This window comes from Phasianus colchicus, chromosome 4, assembly GCF_987193195.1.
Source record: "Phasianus colchicus chromosome 4, bPhaCol1.hap1.1, whole genome shotgun sequence".
NCBI lineage: Eukaryota > Metazoa > Chordata > Aves > Galliformes > Phasianidae > Phasianus > Phasianus colchicus.
The window spans coordinates 3808936-3826999 of NC_143439.1; the positions used below are offsets into that span (position 1 = coordinate 3808936).

Below are 18064 nucleotides of genomic sequence, written 5' to 3' on the forward strand. Positions count from 1 at the left end.
CCAACCTCCTTGTCCACTGCCCTGTTCCGTGGCTGTTGTGTCATCAGAAAATATTTGCTGCCCTTTGGGATCCCTCTTGTCACTACTATGGTCTTGTGCTAGACTCAGAAGAATGAGTGGAAAGGTGTTTGCCTCTTTCTCTTGTTTTAGAACGCTCTAGGCCTGTGGGAACGGGTAATTAACGTTAGTCATGTTTCTTAGCACACTCTTAGGAATGTGTAGATACTGATGTGGTGCCTGGCTGTGTTTACAGTAGGATTTCTAGTGGTATTACAAGGGCTCACGTGGGGTACTCTGAAGAGAGAACTTGTCTGCTACCCACTTTGGGGAGATGTGTGGTGTTTCACTCTGCTGCTAGAGCTGGGCTCTCCTTGGGGGTGCTTTCCATGGTAAAGAAGTGTGCTTTCAGACTTGGTAGTAAATTACTGGTCTCTAATGAGGAATGCACGTGCTTTAGTGTGCAGTTTTGTAGTTCAAACACGTGCTGCTGTGAAGGTAAGCACTCAGTGTTTAAGAGCAAACATCACTTTTTCATCAGTTGATAAGCAGTATCTTAAGATTTTGTAAATTGATGGCTGTCATGCTCAGTCTAAACAGTCTGCAAAATAACTGGTAGGCTTTTTTGTGTTAAGACTTAACTAAGTTATCTTATACTAAGCAAAGAATATAAAATCTGATGGCACTCTGAAAAGACTGTCAAGTTTTAAAACTTGTTTGCCTTCAGTTGGGGTGAATTAAGATGCTGAAAGACAGCCTGCTGCTCTCCTGTGTGGAGTTTTCAGGTGGTGGAGTGCCGGATTTTTCCATTCAGCAAAACCTGCTGCCAGTCCTTTGGCAGCTGCCATACCTGCTGACCTGTAGATGTTGGTTGGTATTTGTTAGAACTGGAGAACGAGGTGGGGAGAAGTGCTAGTACAACACATGAATGTTCTTGGAAACTTAATAAAATAAGTAAAAATAATAAAAATAAATAAATCAGTTGTGATTTGACGAACACTTATCTTGGTAGCAGTTATTAGAAATTAAGCTGTAGTTCAGTAGACAGCTTGTAGATCAGAGGTAAACAGTCACTGCTGTTGGACAGAATAACTCCTGATTCCAATATAGTGTTTTAAGGTGTGGAATTTGAGATTCAGTAATGAATATAGGTGTTGGGTATTGGATTTGGGAGTCTGATGCAAGAAGTGGGTTTGGATCTGAGAGTGTGATAAGATAAAAGGGACTTTAGAATAGTGAGGAAGGGCTATCTAGAGTGCTAATGGGGAATGATAAAGAGAAAAGCGTTTCCAAATTCCTTCAGACAATTCAAGCCAAACCAACTTGCATGGCTTGTTCTCTCTAAAATGCAGTTTTTCTTGACTGGTGGAGTGTTGTAGGGAAACGTTATGCTTGACTTCTCTCTAGTATTTTTTTTTGAGCTACCGTTCCTGATGGTTTTCCCTTGTGGATGCAGCACTGGATGAAGCTGAATGAAGGGAAATAAGCCCTTCCCCTGCGGGGCAGTGATCCATTTTATCTGCTGAAGCTGTGTCACTTCACCTTAGCAGGCACAGGCAGAGCAGATGGGCTGAGCCCTGCTCATCTTTTGGTCTTGTCTGCTCCTCGTGCCATGGGCAGCCTCACATGGGCTGGGTGTGGGCATGTGCATAGCCTCACTGGACTTAAACCATTAAAGGGTCAACACAGTAGCCTGAACCTTCAGGATGTGGCTTTGGCAGATGGGATTGGCTCACTGAGGACTCAGACGTGGCCACTGTCAGAGTGAAAGGAAATCTAACCATTGGAAACAAAAAATGCTAGGTGTTTTTTTTTTTTCCCCCCTATCTTATTTTGTGGTACTCAGAGCTGCATTTAGGTGCAGAATGGTGACCGAAGAGGGACGGCACTTCAACACTGCCATAACACTGCAGTGCTTAATCACTGAATGTTTTGCAATTTGATGTGAAAATGTCTTTGTCTGGAAGCCGTTCTGCTTCGAAGGCTATGACAATCTACCCACGTCAGATCAGAGAAATGTCTCCAATCAGCCCACCTAAGGTATGGAAACTGATTCATCCCGAGGTTATGTTTAAGACAAGACCTTTCAGAATCCTACAATTCCTTATGGGAAGGAAAGAAAACCCAAAAACTCAGCTCCAAACCCAGAAGATAAAAACGTGGAATTATTAAATGCAGCCCCTGCTTCAGGAAACACCTGAGCTAGCAAATTGAGGCTTGGAGAGGCTGTTCCGTGGAAAGTACTTCAGCATTTTTCTAATCACCTCATTTGCACAGAGGAGTAATCGCAGCTCTGGGAGGATGTGACCGCTAGCAGCTTGCGAGGTGAACTGTGGGGTGCAAATTGATTTGACATGCAAATACGTACTTCAGTGTGATCATTTGCTTGATTGTTTGGGAATAATTTTCCTGTGACCTATTGCTGATGCTTGGAGGAAGATTAATATCTGTCGGAAGAAACGCTCAAAAAACCTCTCGCATTTTGCTGCTATCTCCTTTTTAAACAGGAAATCAAATGATACAGCTTTTGTTTGAGTTATAAACTGAACTAAGAGGAGCCGAATGTTTGAATTTTGGCAGCCTAAACGAATTTTAACGCATTGTTTAAACATGAGAAAAAAGTTGCATATCGCACTTCTGAAGCCTTTGTGAAATCAGCAGTGGTGTAATCCTATCTCCTCCTTTCCTTGTGCTTTTATGTATTTCTTTATGTATGTAAAGAAGCTGAGACATAGGATTTTTCTCAAGTGAAAATAGAACTGTCCGTGCCATGAAGGAGCTGTGCAGTTCTGCTGCAGTTAGTGCTCCAGTCAGCAGCTGGAGAGGCAAGCTTTCTTGTTTTGTTTTCTGTTTTTTGCTTGGGTTGATTGTAAGCCAGCAATACAAAATGGTTGCAGGCCAGTGATATAAATTAACTTGCTCTTTTCTGTTGATTATAGTACTGCCGAGATATTTCTGTTGTAAGTTCTGGCAGAGCGCTGCTTCCAGCGCACTTGGTTTCTTTTGTTTTCTGCCTGCAAGTTGTCATGGTAATCAGGCAGGCAGCTCACCAGTCCCTGAGGATGCTGATGTCAGTCTGCAGCAAGGAACCTCGGGAGAGCACTTGGGGCTATTGGGGTTCTCCTTGGAGACCTCTAGGAATCCCGGTTTTCATGGTTGTGGTTGGTTGTTTCTTTGCTTTCCTTTTTAAATTATTATTATTATTAATAATAATTTTTATTCCTGTGTGGCAAAGGAAAAATGCAGAAAGTCATGGGTGGAGTTTGCTGGCTTTCAGCACTCGGGACAGTGCTGAAAAAGGCTGTGCTTCACAGCTGGGCTTGGAGCTTCTAATGCACAGCAAAGCTATGCGAAGCCTTGTTTCAAAAAAAGATAAAGGAAAATGGGAGTATTCTGGAGAAATTAGACAAGACAAGAGTAGTTGGGCTCTGGCTTTGTCTGATTGTGCTGGTGTAGTTTACCAGGCTGGCCATTCATCAGTTGAGCATCATTGCCTTCTTAGCCTGTTAATACATTTATAGCTTGTTTGTTATGGTGAACATAAAATCTTTACTTGAATGACTATCGCAGATCAGTTGGCAACAAATGGCAGCTCTTTAATGTCACTGTAATTTATTGGCTTGTGGCTGGGAACAGCCGCCCCTCCCAACAAGTGTGATGCTCTGTGAGTACCAGCATGGTGTACGCTGGGACTTGTAATGATCACAATAGTTGTAGTGATGTGTTTGAAGAAAGGATGCCATGTAGATGTGCTTGGCTGTGATGTTAAAGTACTGTGACCTAAGCTTTATAGAAATTCATGTTTCTCAGGCAATAGAGGGCTCTTGCCCACTGCAGAGAAAGTGTATCAGGATTTAAACAAGACCAAGTTGGGAGGGGGGATGGGGTGTCTTTACTTTGTGGGGATTGGTTTGACTGGTTCAGTTATGCCAGAGTTGTTTGGATTGTAGTCCTTGTGGTTAAACTGGTGTCATGGATCTAATCTGTGAACTAATGAAGCTAAGAAAAAAAAATCCCAAAAAACCCAAATTGCTGTCCAAAAACTGTCAACCATTATAATTTTAAGTGATTAGTTACATTTCTGTTGCAAATGGTTATTTCGAAATAAGTCCCACTTTATTTATTAGCTGATACTTGTTACAAGACTGATTTTCTTGTAGTAGATATTGAATGTTATACTATATAAATAATGGAAAATGTGGGACAAATAACATGGTCTCAAAACAATATTAGGGTCGTCTTAGCGTTATGAAAAGAAAATGAAACCAAACCCCTGGGGTTTGGCCTAAGTGCAACAAAATACGTGAACTTTGGTACAATGAATGTGAAATGGGTAGAACAGATTTAATGCAAGCTTCCAACTGTTGGCTATAAATATTGAAAAGGCATGAAAAGGCAATTATATATACTTCAAATAGTGAGTAACGTAAGTGCCTTTTATAATTATGAACTGTGCAATCAGTAGGAGAGATCTTTTGTGGTGAAACCATTTTGTTTACATTCGGATGTGCGACCAAAGATTGGATTTTTGACTACAGAACTTATAGTTTTTGTGTTAAGCATTTAATTGTCTGACTTCCGAGAGTCTGGAAAGCAGAAAGGAAATGCACAGCACTACCCTGTAATTTCCTATGCTCATTAGTTTATGCACTGACTTCAATGAGATGGCAGGCTTTAATTTCCCGTCTACCCTTTCCACACATAACCCCATCATATAGGATGGTTATATTCACGACTGTCTTAATTTCTTCACTCAGCTGAAAGCTTTCTGACCAGCATGTTATGTTAAATCAATTGTACTAATTTTGAGCCAAGGTTAAAAGTCTGTTCCTGTGGGGTGGGAACTTTCCGACTCCATTTTAGATGTTTGAGCAGGTTTTGCTGGTTGAGATTGAAAACCAGCAACTGCTCAAATGATTATATGTGAATCTCTGAGGCATTACGTGGGAGCAGAGGTTTATAACCCAGTTTTTGTTAGGGGGAAAAAAAAAAAAGCATAAATGGAGATGAATGACATTTTCTTTCACGAGGAACTCGTTTAAACAAACTATTCACAACCCAAACAAAATATATGTGAAAGAGAGGAAGGCTGAATTAAGTATCCCACTGAAACACCTTGTTTCTCCACATTTGTTTTGCCATGATCCTATAGTATTTCTCCAGCTTCTGAATTTTAGAAGTAATAATGCAACTGAAGGCTTTGCAGAAGGATGCTTTTGTTCTGAGCCTGGGACAGTGCCCAGTTAAGACAGACCATGAAAATGGGAATTTTCCATTTTCTTTAGGAGGTTTTGGAGTTGTTCCTGATGACCTTCACGTACGGGTGCTTCAGTTCCAGATAGAAATTGCCTGCTTTTCCTCTTGCCAATTGGGTTTGAAAATTCCTTTCCTAACCCAGAACAAATATCCTTTCTCACAGCGTAGCTAATAATAACAATTTTTGTCTCAACAAGCCTGAGCAAGATCAATACAGTGCCTGTATTCCTTTCCCACCACATAGCCAAAGCAGAGGAAGTGAAGACTTGTGCTTGGTTACTGCCCTTCTGATGGAGGCTGGTTCTCAAGCTTAGTCATGCCTGGTTACTGAGGAGTCATGCTTTGTCATAGGTTTCCTGAAATATGATGCGTGCTAGTTAAGACAAATTCATACAGGTTGAAGATGGCAACATTTTTCAGAACTTTGGCCCCCAACAGGTTTAGCTAATGTTCTAAAATAACTATTGTAACACTTGATGTCTCTAGAAGACCCTTGCATTCAAAAGTTGCCTTTTGATCCCAGTCACCCATTCTGAGTATGGCTGAGAAGGCACTTGTTTTTAGGAACTTCCATTCGAGTCCTCTTCTCGTTGTCCCGTAGCTTTGAGAAAATCCAACCTAGTGCTTGGATCCTTTGTACGAGAGGGACGTGTTGGGCTGGGTGAGGTGCTCCGTGTCTTAGGTGGCACTTGGAAATCCAGTACATGAAGAATTATCAGTTTTATTCTGTGTTCAGAGATAAACTATTAGTCGCTGATCGTTTGCTTTGCTTTTCCCACTGTTCAGAATGAGATCTGTCTAGCTGCCAATTGGGTCACCTTGTTCTGAAGAGAGAAATTTTTTTTGAAAGCCACAGATCTCTTTCTATGTTGTACAGTAGGGATAACTTTTGGAAAAAATGTGATAGCTTACAGTGAAGTTAAAAAAGACTAATTTAACTTACAGTCATGTGTTACTTAGGATTACGCCTGGCTTTCCATGTGGTGGACACCCATCCCCTGAGTGTGAAGGCCCTGATGTGAGGAAGACAATGTCAGTACTGCATGACAAATACTTCATTTTAATCTCTTCGGTGAATGACTCCTGGTATGGCTCACTGATAAATACTCACATACCTGGACATGTTCCTGCAAAGCAACTATGAGGAAGTTTAATTTTTTTCCTGCTGTTGGGAAGCTAGAAGTAAAGTATTTCATCTTCCTTTGTGCATGGCAGGGATTTTAGTATCAGCAACGCTGGATTTTTGCGTCGTGGCGTAAGTCTGTTCAGTCTGTGGTTTTGCTCTTGCTTTTTTGACAGCTTAATATTTGCAAAGCATGAGCTCACTTTCAGGGTAACGTCTTGCCATACCTTTGGGTTTGGCTGGGACAACCCAAGTTGCTTCCTCTCCGCCTGCCTGTCCTTTCCTCAGGAGCTGCTGGCTCTGATGGCAGGAAGCCTGCAAGTCCTTCTGAACAGCTTGTGGTGAGCGTGACACAGCTGCTGGAACCCACTTGTGTGCACAGACGTGCTGGGAAGGAGGAACCTCTTCTGTGGCACGGGTGCTTCTAGTTGAGCCTGATGAGTGGCTGCAGTAATCCAGTCTGTTTCTTTTGGCAGCACTGGCACTGCTTTGGCCTTGGAGCTGGTACAGGCAGCTAGACAGATGGGTGCTGAATTGAATGCTAGAAGGGCAAAAAAGAAATGCTTGGAATAGCTACATGAATGACTGAAAGTTTCAGGTGCTGGGTGCAAGGAAAAAAATTGGAAAAGGATCCTACAGCTACAAAGAAAGAGAAGATGGATGCGATGTTGGTTTCAATTACAGCTTAATTCTTCAGTCTCTCCTTACGGTTGCTTATGGGGGAGACATTAGAACACTGGAAGAGAAAAGGAAGTTTCAGTTTCAAGCTAATTCTTCTGTCAGCCATGCTGAAACTACCAGCACTCACTCCTGCTAGCTGTTACAGTGTGCATAAGCCAGCAGAAGTATGCCAGGTTCCACCTCCGTCTCCCCAACACCCGTGCAGCACCCAGCTGCTCTGCCGGGCTCCTTCATGGCAAGGTCTCAAGCTGAGCAGTGCTGAGCCAGATGAGTGGCAGGGCTGGGAGCTCCCATTTTCACAATGCTGAAACTGCGTGGCTGGGGCACTGCCAAGGCCTGGAGCTGTGAGCGGGGTGCAGCCGCCTGTCCCCAAGCCGCCTCTGCTCTCTGTCTGTCTTCTGTTGTTTGCTCCTCACTGCCTCAATCTGAGTGATGGTGGCAAGGGCCAGCCTCTTGGAAACGGTCCTAGAGTCAGTAGGCTGGTAGTTTTGAGCTCGAGGTGGATATCAGGTGCTTTGAGGAGCCTTTCCCACCGTGGTGTGGTGAATGAAGGAATTAGCTTGTATTTTGTTCTTACCCTTGGATTTAAAATCAATGTCTTGGAGCACTTTTGACTGTAGGAATAGTTGAGTTAGGCTGGTAGTTTAACGTCTTAATGCAAAGCAGAACTGAAATCAGCAGAGGTTAAAATATATAAGGTGGCATGCTTTTTTAAGCCACAGCTAGTGAATTTTGAGGTGCATACATGACTGAAGTGAACGTTTTTAAAGCTAGAGTGAATTTGGGGTCAGCATTTTGGTTTTGGCTTGTGTAAGCAACGTCGCATTTGTTTCAAGCGTGTTGCCAACATCTGTATGTAAATATCTGTTGGTTTTTGTTACAAGTGAGAGCAAAGGTAGGGTTGCAGATGTTTGTTTTGCAGTTCTAAATGAAACTGAGCTGTGTTAAATCTCATGTTTTCTTCCATAGCCCAGTCAGAAAATTAACGTGAGCCAGCACCACTGAAACAAATCAAGAAATATCAGCGAATTAAATTTCAGTCTGCTCCACGTACAGCAACTAAGCATACAACTTTGGCTGTGCCACGAGTTGAAGTACAGATTAGTCTTCTGCCTTTCAGCCCGTTTCTTCATTTAAATAAGGAAAATGCTTTAAAACTCTGCTAATTTGTTCTCTGCTTTAACATAATCTCTGCTTTTAGAGCTTCCATTGACCTTTTTTTTTCTAACCATTGTCAAGGCCTTTATGTAGACTGGAATTCTTGTAGTAGGATCTGCTCAATCTTTGCTTTGTTTTTGCTTTCATCTTTTTCCTATGGATAAAGTTAGAAAGCAGAAAGTTATTGGTTTGTAGCAGGATGTTGAACAACTTACATCAGATGCAGCTTGCATAGGACTTTATAAGCTGTTATAAAGTATTGATTGCTTTTTAAAATAAGAGGAAGAACTGTGTAAAGAATTGCAGTCTTAGAACTTTTGATGGCTCAGGCTGCCACCGTGTGGTAATTGAAATACATCTACTGCAGGAGAAAAAGTACAACACACAGCATATATGTAATTTAATTGCAGCTTTTAATGTTTTGCTCAGTGATTCTGCATAAATGTAAGGCACGTTGTGTCCTCCTTGAAACAAAATCCTTTCCCTAAGAACTTTGGGTCTTCTGCTGGTTTTTCTATGCTGTCAAAACTAAAAACATCCAACCTTAGGTGGTATATATGAAGGTGAGAAGCTTTGGGGAACGGAGGGGATGGCAGGTGGGTGAGATGGCTGTTATTTTGCCACTGTTTCAAGCATTCTGACTCCAGTTGGGATTTGACAAGGCTTGGTACAAATGTTTTTGAGGGACTTTTATATTCCATTAACTCATTTCTAACTAAGAAGTTCAAACAACAGTTAAACATCTGTGTTCGCTAAGTAAGCAAAGCACAGCTTTCCAGAGATAAACAGAAAATGGAGGTGACACACAGTGATACCTATTCAATACACTGATTATTTTCAAATAGCTTTCCTATTTGCTAATGCTGCAAACCGAATGGGAGAGTGGAGTATGAGAAAATATATATGAAAAATACAGCCAATGCTCTTAGCTGGCTCTGCTGTGGGTTTTTTTTGGTTTTGTTTTTAGTTAGGGGAATTTAGTGACTGGATTGATACTGGAATTTGTAATTTGTCAATGAACATTTGTGGTGCTAGAGGGAGCTGTTTGCTGTTGAACACCTTCTGGAGGGAGACTGCAGCACTTGTGAGGAGCAGCTGATCTGGCACTGCTGCACATCAGCTGCAGTGTAATAATGCCAGTGTGCTTTGACAAGAAAGCAAGATGTCTGTGGACACTGTGCTGCCACTTGAATCTGTGGATTCCCTTAAGTCAGAGTTTCTAGTGGTTCTTCAGTTAGCCTGTGAATCATTCCCTGCATGTTAAATCCATGCCACTTGAGGGAAATCGCAGTGCCAGCCCTGATGGCAAAGGGTTAGAGAAGAACTCCTGTGCCTGCCCACTGCTGCTGAAAATGTCAGGCAGTTCAGAATTAAAGCCTTCTGACCAGGCCCTTGCCCACAGTAGTTGTTATGTGGAGATGTGATCTCCTCTCAGCTCTCCACAGTGAGTGCAGGCCCCCAAATAAACCTCTCCTTCACCCCAAGCCTGTCAGCAAGTGAGCAGCAGGCATGAGCTTTCACATGCTTTCATTAGTATTAAAAGAAAAAAAACAAACACTGCAAGTGACTGCTGTATTTTGTTCTCAAAGCTGTATGTGCAAGGTCCCTCCGTTCCAACCCATACACAGTGGTTTTTTGTCCTTGATGCATCGTCTGCTCCTCACAGGAGGACCAAAACCCCCAAAGAGGAACAGAAGGACCAGAACAGAAGCAAAATCGAAATTCTGACTTGTGTGTTTCTTCCACTTTGTCAAAGTATTGGCTTTTTTTTTGAGTACAGTTACACTTGTGCAATAATATACTGAACTAGAACAGCTTGGGGGGGTGGTGGACTAGATATCTCTAGAGGTCTCTTCCATCCCCTACGATTCTGTGATTCTGTGATCATTTTAACTTTTCTCACTTTAACTTCTCTTTGAGGCTTCAGCACTGAAGTCTCTCTCCAATTACCATCTCTCTCCAAACACCACGCTCTTTCATTACATCTATAAACTGTATTTCACATCCAATTTCAAATAAAGTTTCCCAATTTTTCCAGCACTTTCCCATTTCCCTATTTTTTTTTTAAAGTTAATAGCTTTCATAGGTTCTATTACTAGGAAACATAATCTAACAGTGAGTTACGATAGCATTGGTTTGTTTGTTCTCAGCTTTCTGTCTGCTTCAGATAGTGTGGGCAACTGCTTTGATTTACAATGAATTGTAGATCATGTTGTTTCTTAGCCAACAAGTTAAAAAAAAAAAAAAATAAATGGTGAAACAGTATCAAATCCACCAACTAAGGTTAAATTGTCCTAGAGATTGAGTTGAACTGAAATGTTCTGAAGTGCTGCGAAGGTATAACATTATCAATGCTTTTAGACTGATGTTAGTGTTTCCATCGCTGTATCTTGGGAAGTTTTAGTCTTGGGTGTTGGTTTTTGTGCTGGTTGTCAGAGGTCTGCGTTGGTTATCTGTAGGTTGAATTTAAAATTTATCATATAACTAGCATTTTTGTTTATGGGGGTTTTTTTGTTGTCATTTTGTGGCAATAGTTTTCTGTTTGCTTCACCTTTTTCCCACTTAAGCTCATGGTTTAGTTTCCATTCGAAGATATTTTATAAACCTTTATTTACATTGGGTGATTTTGGCTCACTGTTTTGTACCTTTTTTCCACTGCATAAGGAAGGACTGTTTTTCCTGTTACATTCCTTTATGGAGCAAGTGAAGGGTTTTGGGTGCTCTGCCATTGAGAAGCAGGACAGTTGCAAAGTAGCTCCATAGAGTTCTGGACCAGGCTTGCTTACTGAGCAAAAGCATAAAGGTTTCCTGTGTTTGAATTTTATGATGTGAGCGTATTAATAATACTTTCCTGTGCCAGTTTCCAAAGGGGAATCAAAGATTTTCATGAAGCTTGCCCTTAGTTGCCCGTAAACATGTTATTTCCAATATTCCTGTGGCCTGGAATAGGAGAGCTCTGGATGAACTATAAAAACAGTATTTTAACAGCTTGTACCAAACTGAGAATCCTAATTGTGTTTTTTATCTGTTTGTAGGATTTGGAGATTGTGTATTCGTATTTACATGGAATGGAAGCCTTGTCTAATCTGAGAGAACATCAGCTAAGGTATGATGCTGTATAGATGCTACTGTTTGTGTGTGGAGAAGAGGTTTACACAATTTTATAAAGATATGCATTTCTTACAGACGTGTTAATCTTCTATTAAAAGTATTTTTTATATAAAGCATAGAAATAATATTTTAAGCGTCTCTTGCACTTGACTTCACATCAAAAAAGGGCCAAGAAGTTTGTTGCTGAAGAAGTTCTGCTGCCAACGTTTTTATTATGCATGTATTTTATTAAAACAGAATTTCATGCTTTATATGAAGGAGTTCATAACGTTTATCACTTTTTTTTTTACACAAGCTTTGAACTTTCATAGGAAGAGATATCATCCAAGTTAAATATTGTCAAGATAGAGTGTTTCTACTTGAGAACGTTTTCAGCTAATTATAGATTTGTCCATGTTTTGAACTCTTCTGTCTGAAACTACTTCTATGCAGGGTATGAGCCCAGCCCTGAATGCCTTCAGAAAGGCCAATTAGAAATAATTTTGAACTGCTTCTGAGCATGGAGTGTTGTGCTACTCCCTCTTCTCTGCTCTCCACTGAATAATAAAAAAAAAGTCTACTGAAATTCATTACATCCTTCAGTCTCTAAGTCTTATGTCATCTTGAGTGTCTGGACAGCCAAAAGTTTGGACTGGAAACACGCGCTCTACTTAGGCAGCTTTATTGACAGACTTGCTGCTGTGGTTATCCTGTTTCTTTATGAGATTTCATACTGGAAAATTACCAACAGAGAAGCAAATAGAGGAGAGAGAGATGATAGTCTTGAAGGGTGTAGAGGGAGAGCTACTGCAGAGTAAAGAGGCTAGTCTTCTCCCTGCAATGGAAAGAGAAGAACTGGGCTGAAGATGAGTGCAATTTGCCTGTTACCAGAAAACTGAATTTTCCTACTGTTCTAGGAATGGTTTTTACACTTTATATCTTCTTGCATAATCTTCATTCTTACTTATTTAAAGGAAAGCATTTAACGATCTTTTTGTTTTCATTGAGGGTTAAATGTAAAGTTGAGTACTTTACAGTAAGGTATTGCATGAATGCACGATGGCAAATGCAGCAATGTTATTTAGAGATTAAAACTTTGATTAAAACAAGTATAAAGATATTGCTTTCTTTGGCCATACAGTTAAGTTTGTTCTAGGAAAAGCTATTAAACTCTCAAGTAAAGAAGTGAAGATTTGAAGTTATATGCCATAATTGTAGCAACAGCTTTCTTACATGTAATCAATTTTATTTCATTATTTCTGAAATATTTAAGGTATTAAAATAACGTATATTAATGCACTAATAAAAATAAGTGAATAGAATGTTTATTAACTATACATGACTGTTGTGTACCATACCTTGCATTCCAAAGCTCGCTGCATATCTTTACTCAATTTTTTATTGTCTTAACAATTTCTTCGTGTAGGTGTTATTGTTTATATACCTGCATGCTTCTTTTGGTTTACATATTTTTACATTATGGTTTTGTTTTTCTTGTTTAAGCTTTCAGGCTGGAAGTAAATGCTTTACATACAGTGTACAGGTTCCAGTCTTGAACAAAAGTTGGTGCATAGTCCATTTCTAGGATGTAATAATCACAAAAGCAGCTTGTTGTTTGGGTTCTGTTTCAGTTCGTGTTTGCTTTTGTGCTGAACTTTAAGGAAAGTGCTATGCAAATGATACTTAGTCATAAACTACTAATAAATGTAATTGGATTTGCCTCATAAAGCATTCTAATAAAATAATAAAAACTTCCAGATAAATTTTATATTTTTAAAAGACTAGTTTATTTGATTTTAATTCATTGCTCCAGTTGTCTTCACACAAACATCTTACTACCAGCTGAGGCTTTTTAGGGTGTTTGAACAACATTAGTTTGCAGCTGATAGATATTAATAAAAAAAAAAAAAGAAAAAAGGACCATCATGTCTCCTGTATGTTCTATAAAGAAAGAGGTTAAATCACTGTATTGCATCATGAAGCTTGTCAGCTTTTGCCACACCTGAAGTTGCTGAAGCAACTCTGATTAACGCTGTTACAATTTCTGGTTTCCTTCTTCATCACTCTGTCAGAGTCTGCATTCCCAAGCCAGTGTTCTGTAATTGTGAGAAAATAGAAGTGGGATTTTCTTTCTCCCAATCTGCATTTTGTAATGTGGATGTTGACTTCAAAGTAGATGTGTAATTACTTCTACTTTGGAAGCATTCCGCAGTCACATTCAGTAAAGTTTTTCGTGTTTTGCTATCATATGCAAGTCTTTTAGAATATCAAGTTTTGCAGACTTGGAGTTGATGTTAACTTGTTTATAGAGATCAAAGTGTTCACATGTGGTTGCATGGTTGTGTTGATTTGTGCTTTTTGGCTTCCTGTGCCAAATGAGGTTCTTGCTTAGGAATGTGTGGAACTTGAGCTAGCTCTCCCAGCACAGTACATTCCTAGAAGAGAGTTTCTGTTTATAGTTCCATACATGGCAAAGGCTGGAATCTCTGCAGATGTGGGACAAAAAACTTTTATAGCATCCTTTAAGATACGGCTTTTATTGCAGCTGTGGAACAACACAGAAACTTGAGATGAATTAAAATATTGGTATTAAATATAGCCTAAATATATACAATATAATATAAATATAATACATATATTTATGCTATTTTATTATATATGTTTTATATATTTAAAAATAGCAAATAGCTTTCTTATAGTTTTCTGACGATCTCATCTTGGATTTATTAAGTATATTCAGGAATTGGACTAGAACACATTTGAGTGAAAATTATACACCGAGATCTAAGTACATTTTTTAAATAGTTGAGGAAATGGTCTAGGTTTTGATATTCTGCAACTGTAACTTCTAATTATTTCAGCTTAGCACAAGAATTTAAGCACTTGTCTACCTTCTCATTGCCATCATAATGGTTCCAAAGGGCTGTGAAACTCAGAGAGCCAGTCACAAGCTTGCGTGACTTTGTCAAGAATGTACTTCCTTTCCCTCAAATTCACATGGGAACAAAACTTGCTTGTTAAAGGGATTCTGTTTCCTGTAACTCCTACTCCTAAATGGCGCGTTGCCCACAATCTTCTCAGACCAGTAGTTAGTATGTTCCTTAAGCAGTATTCTCATTTTAAAATCTGATAGCTGGCGATGACTTTCCATGTATTTTCTTCTGATATCTTATCTCCGCTAATCTCGTGTCTGTTCTTCATGTCCCTCTCAAAGCAGAGGACCCAAGGAAGAAAGTGATGGACCCAGTGGTGGGAGCAGACAGTAGCAATTTGGTGTCTGTAGGTCTCGGCAAGACTTCATTCTAGGGTGGGAACTGGTGTTTGAAAAAGAGGAAGCCCTGTGGTTTAGAAGCTTCTTGCTGTGCAAGGAAGACAGAAGTTATTTTCTTTAGCAGAAATTCGTATACAGTACACAAGACTTGGAAACAATTCAAGCACTGTTTATAAATAAGTTATCAGAGATCTCTGGGTGAAGGGTCATAATAATGGAACTCTGAGCAAACAGAATTAAGTTTCCAATTCATCTCTACGAAAAGTTTGAATGTCAAGGTACCTCTTTAAGCCTGCCATTTATGGACAGAATCACAGAATGGCCAGGGTTGGAAGGGACCTCAAGGATCATGAATCTCCAACTCCCCTGCCACATGCAGGGCCACCAACCTTCCCACCTAATGCTAGACCAGGCTGCATCATTTCTTAGTAAGCAGGTCTAACGAGTAAAATCTTGAAAGAGATGAGGGTGAAGGTGACTTTTAGTAATCTACTGGCTATTGAAATGTAGAAATTGAGAAGTTAGGAGAAATGAGAACAAGGAGTTTTCAAATGTCACACCAAACCCAGAGCAACTCTTCAAACCCTCAGATCAACTTCTTTGAGACTTTCTTGCCTGATCAAGAAGCTGTGAGTAGTAGCTGGTCAGTGGTATGCTGAGGTTCTTAGGGAATGAGAATTTATTTCCTAAATCTAAATATAGTCCCTCATTTGAATATTCACATGAGCCTTTTAAGCAAATCTCTATATGATGATCTGTCAAAGCACCGGGGTGTTTGTAGTTTATTTCAGCGCCCAGGATGTTCAAGGGAGGTGGTGGGTTTTATTTCCTTCCCACCTGCAATGATTTGCTGAACCCATTTCTTCCAGGCAATAGACAGAAATGGTATATTCGTTTCCAACCCTCCCCCCTCCACTAAGTTAACATTGTGTTTCCTAATATGTGTTAAGTTCTGTTATGGTTGCTGTCTGTTATGGGTTCGTTCTGCCTGACAAATATAGTAGAAGTGTTTTAATCCTTTCTAGACAGGAGATTTTTCTGCAGGAAATTCATGTTGTGCCCTCTAGGATTTCAGCATTAAAATCTCTTGGTAATTTTTAAGTTAAGTTGCTGGATTCCAGCGAAATGAGAAGCAGTGATTTACCATGCAGTATCAATTCTCATATTGTCTCCTGGGCAGCAATGAGAAATGTGATTTTTCAGTTAAAAGCAACAACGAAAACAAAACAAAAAAAACCCAAACAGTTTTTATATCATGGCATCTGTGAGTGTTACGTATTGTAAATTTCTACCAACTACTAAAATTCTGAATTGTTTCTTTATAAAGCAACTTTTATCAAATAACCTTATAGCACGAGATCACCATCATTTTTTTCATGGCAGCAATTGTGTGTCACATCTTAAGTCAGATCTGATCTTGGATAAACTAATAACTTTAATGGATAGACTTAATAACAACTTACTTTCCTAAATTAAAAATTGTCTTAGCTTTGAATTGATGGTTAGCTTCTGTAAGAGCTGGAGGCAAATGTGAAATTGCTGGCTGAGTTCAGAAAGTGAAGTCCTGTGATGCTGATATAAATTGTAATTAAAAATGACTTCTTTCTCTTTCAGACTGATGTGTGAAACTGTTCGATATGAAAGGCACGAAGCAAATGAAGTTCTGTACTAGTAAGTGGTTCCTCTTCCTTTCATACGATGTTAGTTCTAATTATATTCCGTATGATTAGAATAGATACTTTATATTAACATTCTATATTCATTCTAGAGTGCGTTAAGGACAGTGTTTAAAGCCAGCTCTCTCACCCAGGGTAGAGTCTGTGAACATAAATAGGCCACTTCATTTTGATCAAACAGTTTAGGAATTTGCTTGTAACTAGGGGAGAGCTAATACTGACTCTTGCTTGGTGAAATTAATCTCACAGGTTACAAAAATTATATAGAATTAAGGGACATGGGATGCCATTTTATTAGAGTAAGATGTCATTTGGTTTCACATCAATTTTGTTGAAGTAGAAGCGACTAGCTGCTTGTGCCAGAGATGCCAAATCAATAAATCTAACATGGTTTATAATTAGCAGGGATGTGATCTAATGTCATATCAGATTTACAATACGTATCTGAGAGCTGCAGTTTCTTTATTTACACAAGCAGCTTACTGAAACGATTTTATCAGATTTTGACTCAATGTGGCTAATCTAGGCTCTAAATGAAGATTTGCTGGGTTGTCTGATATCCTTTGAACATTCGTGCAGGCAAAGAAATGTACCTGCATGCCTCCTTTTATGCATATGTATTTTTTCCTACATTGACCACTGTGAAGTAGAGTTGATTGAACAAGTTTTAATGCTGAGCCATAGCTGTTCTGCAAGGTTGAGTTAATGTCAACTGAAACACATTAATTGGTTATGTGTGGAAAATGCTCAAGGTCAGAATCTATTGGTGGGTAAATTATTCTGTAATCAGACCAATATAATCTTTGTAATTAATTTTACAAATTAATTTGGTAGAGACCATTGTACTGGTTGCTTTGTCCTTGTATAGGCAGTTGGGTTTTGCCTGTTATGTGTTGTGAAGTGTTCAGACTCGATGTCTTGGCTAATTCCAACTGCTGGTTTAAATTAGAATTATACAATTAATCAGGGCTGCTACTTGCATCAAAGCAGGCAAATGTAACAAGGAAATATATGTCTAGAAAAATATAATCTGCAAACAGAAAACCATGGATCCTGGGATAACTTCAAGTGCTTTTTGCCATTCCTTTGCACTGATTTACCTTGTCAGTGCTTTTGTGTGACTTCACTTGGGTTTTTTTTTTGCCTGTCGTTCCTATTTACTCACTTCTTGACATTTGTTTCCCCATGATTTATTCAGTAGATTTAATTGGCAGTTTTGCAGTTTCTGGGTTTAGATGCTAATGCTTACTCTCTAGCATTTCACATCACTGATTTTTTTGCTTACCTGTCTAAACCTGATAGATAAGACTGAATGACTTTATCAAAATTCTTCGATGTTTTGAAGATATAAGTGTGTGTATGTATGCACAATTGTACAAGTGTGTGTGCATGTATCTAGTGTCATCTGAGTTGTTCTGTATTTTATTCTAATGGGCAATTTGAGATCTGTTTAGTGGGGAAAGTAACTTGGAACTTGTAATCAAGTTTCAATATATTAGCATAATAAACACGGAGAAATGTTTTTGCTTCATAAATTCAACATATACACAGGGAGATACAGTCTTCTAAGCAGAATTCCAATTTCATAATGTACACATTTTGAAGAAGTAGAGTACAGCTGGAGATGAGCAATATGATATGGTAGGTGTTAGAGTCAGTGCACTTGGTTATAAGCTGTAGGAAATGGACTTGGAGCACACAGTCTGGTCATTTGCATTGAATAGGCCAGAACTCTTTTCTCAGAGTTCTTGTTTTGGTGATGGAGGCTAAGTTTGTTGTTGGTTTTGCTTTCCTTGATGAAATTTGAAGTCT

At 39.3% G+C, this 18064-nt stretch overlaps 1 protein-coding gene across 7 annotated transcripts in view; it reads left to right on the forward strand.

Annotated features, from left to right (window-relative positions):
- RAPGEF2 (Rap guanine nucleotide exchange factor 2) overlaps nt 1–18064 on the forward strand; it is a 172482-nt gene that overhangs the window by 41058 nt on the left and 113360 nt on the right. For all 7 annotated transcript variants that reach the window (XM_090138461.1, XM_090138456.1, XM_090138458.1 and 4 more), the window contains exons 2-3: nt 11251–11321; nt 16191–16247. In XM_090138461.1, coding sequence (XP_089994587.1) covers nt 11251–11321; nt 16191–16247 — 128 coding nt within the window. The remainder of the gene's footprint in view (nt 1–11250; nt 11322–16190; nt 16248–18064) is intronic.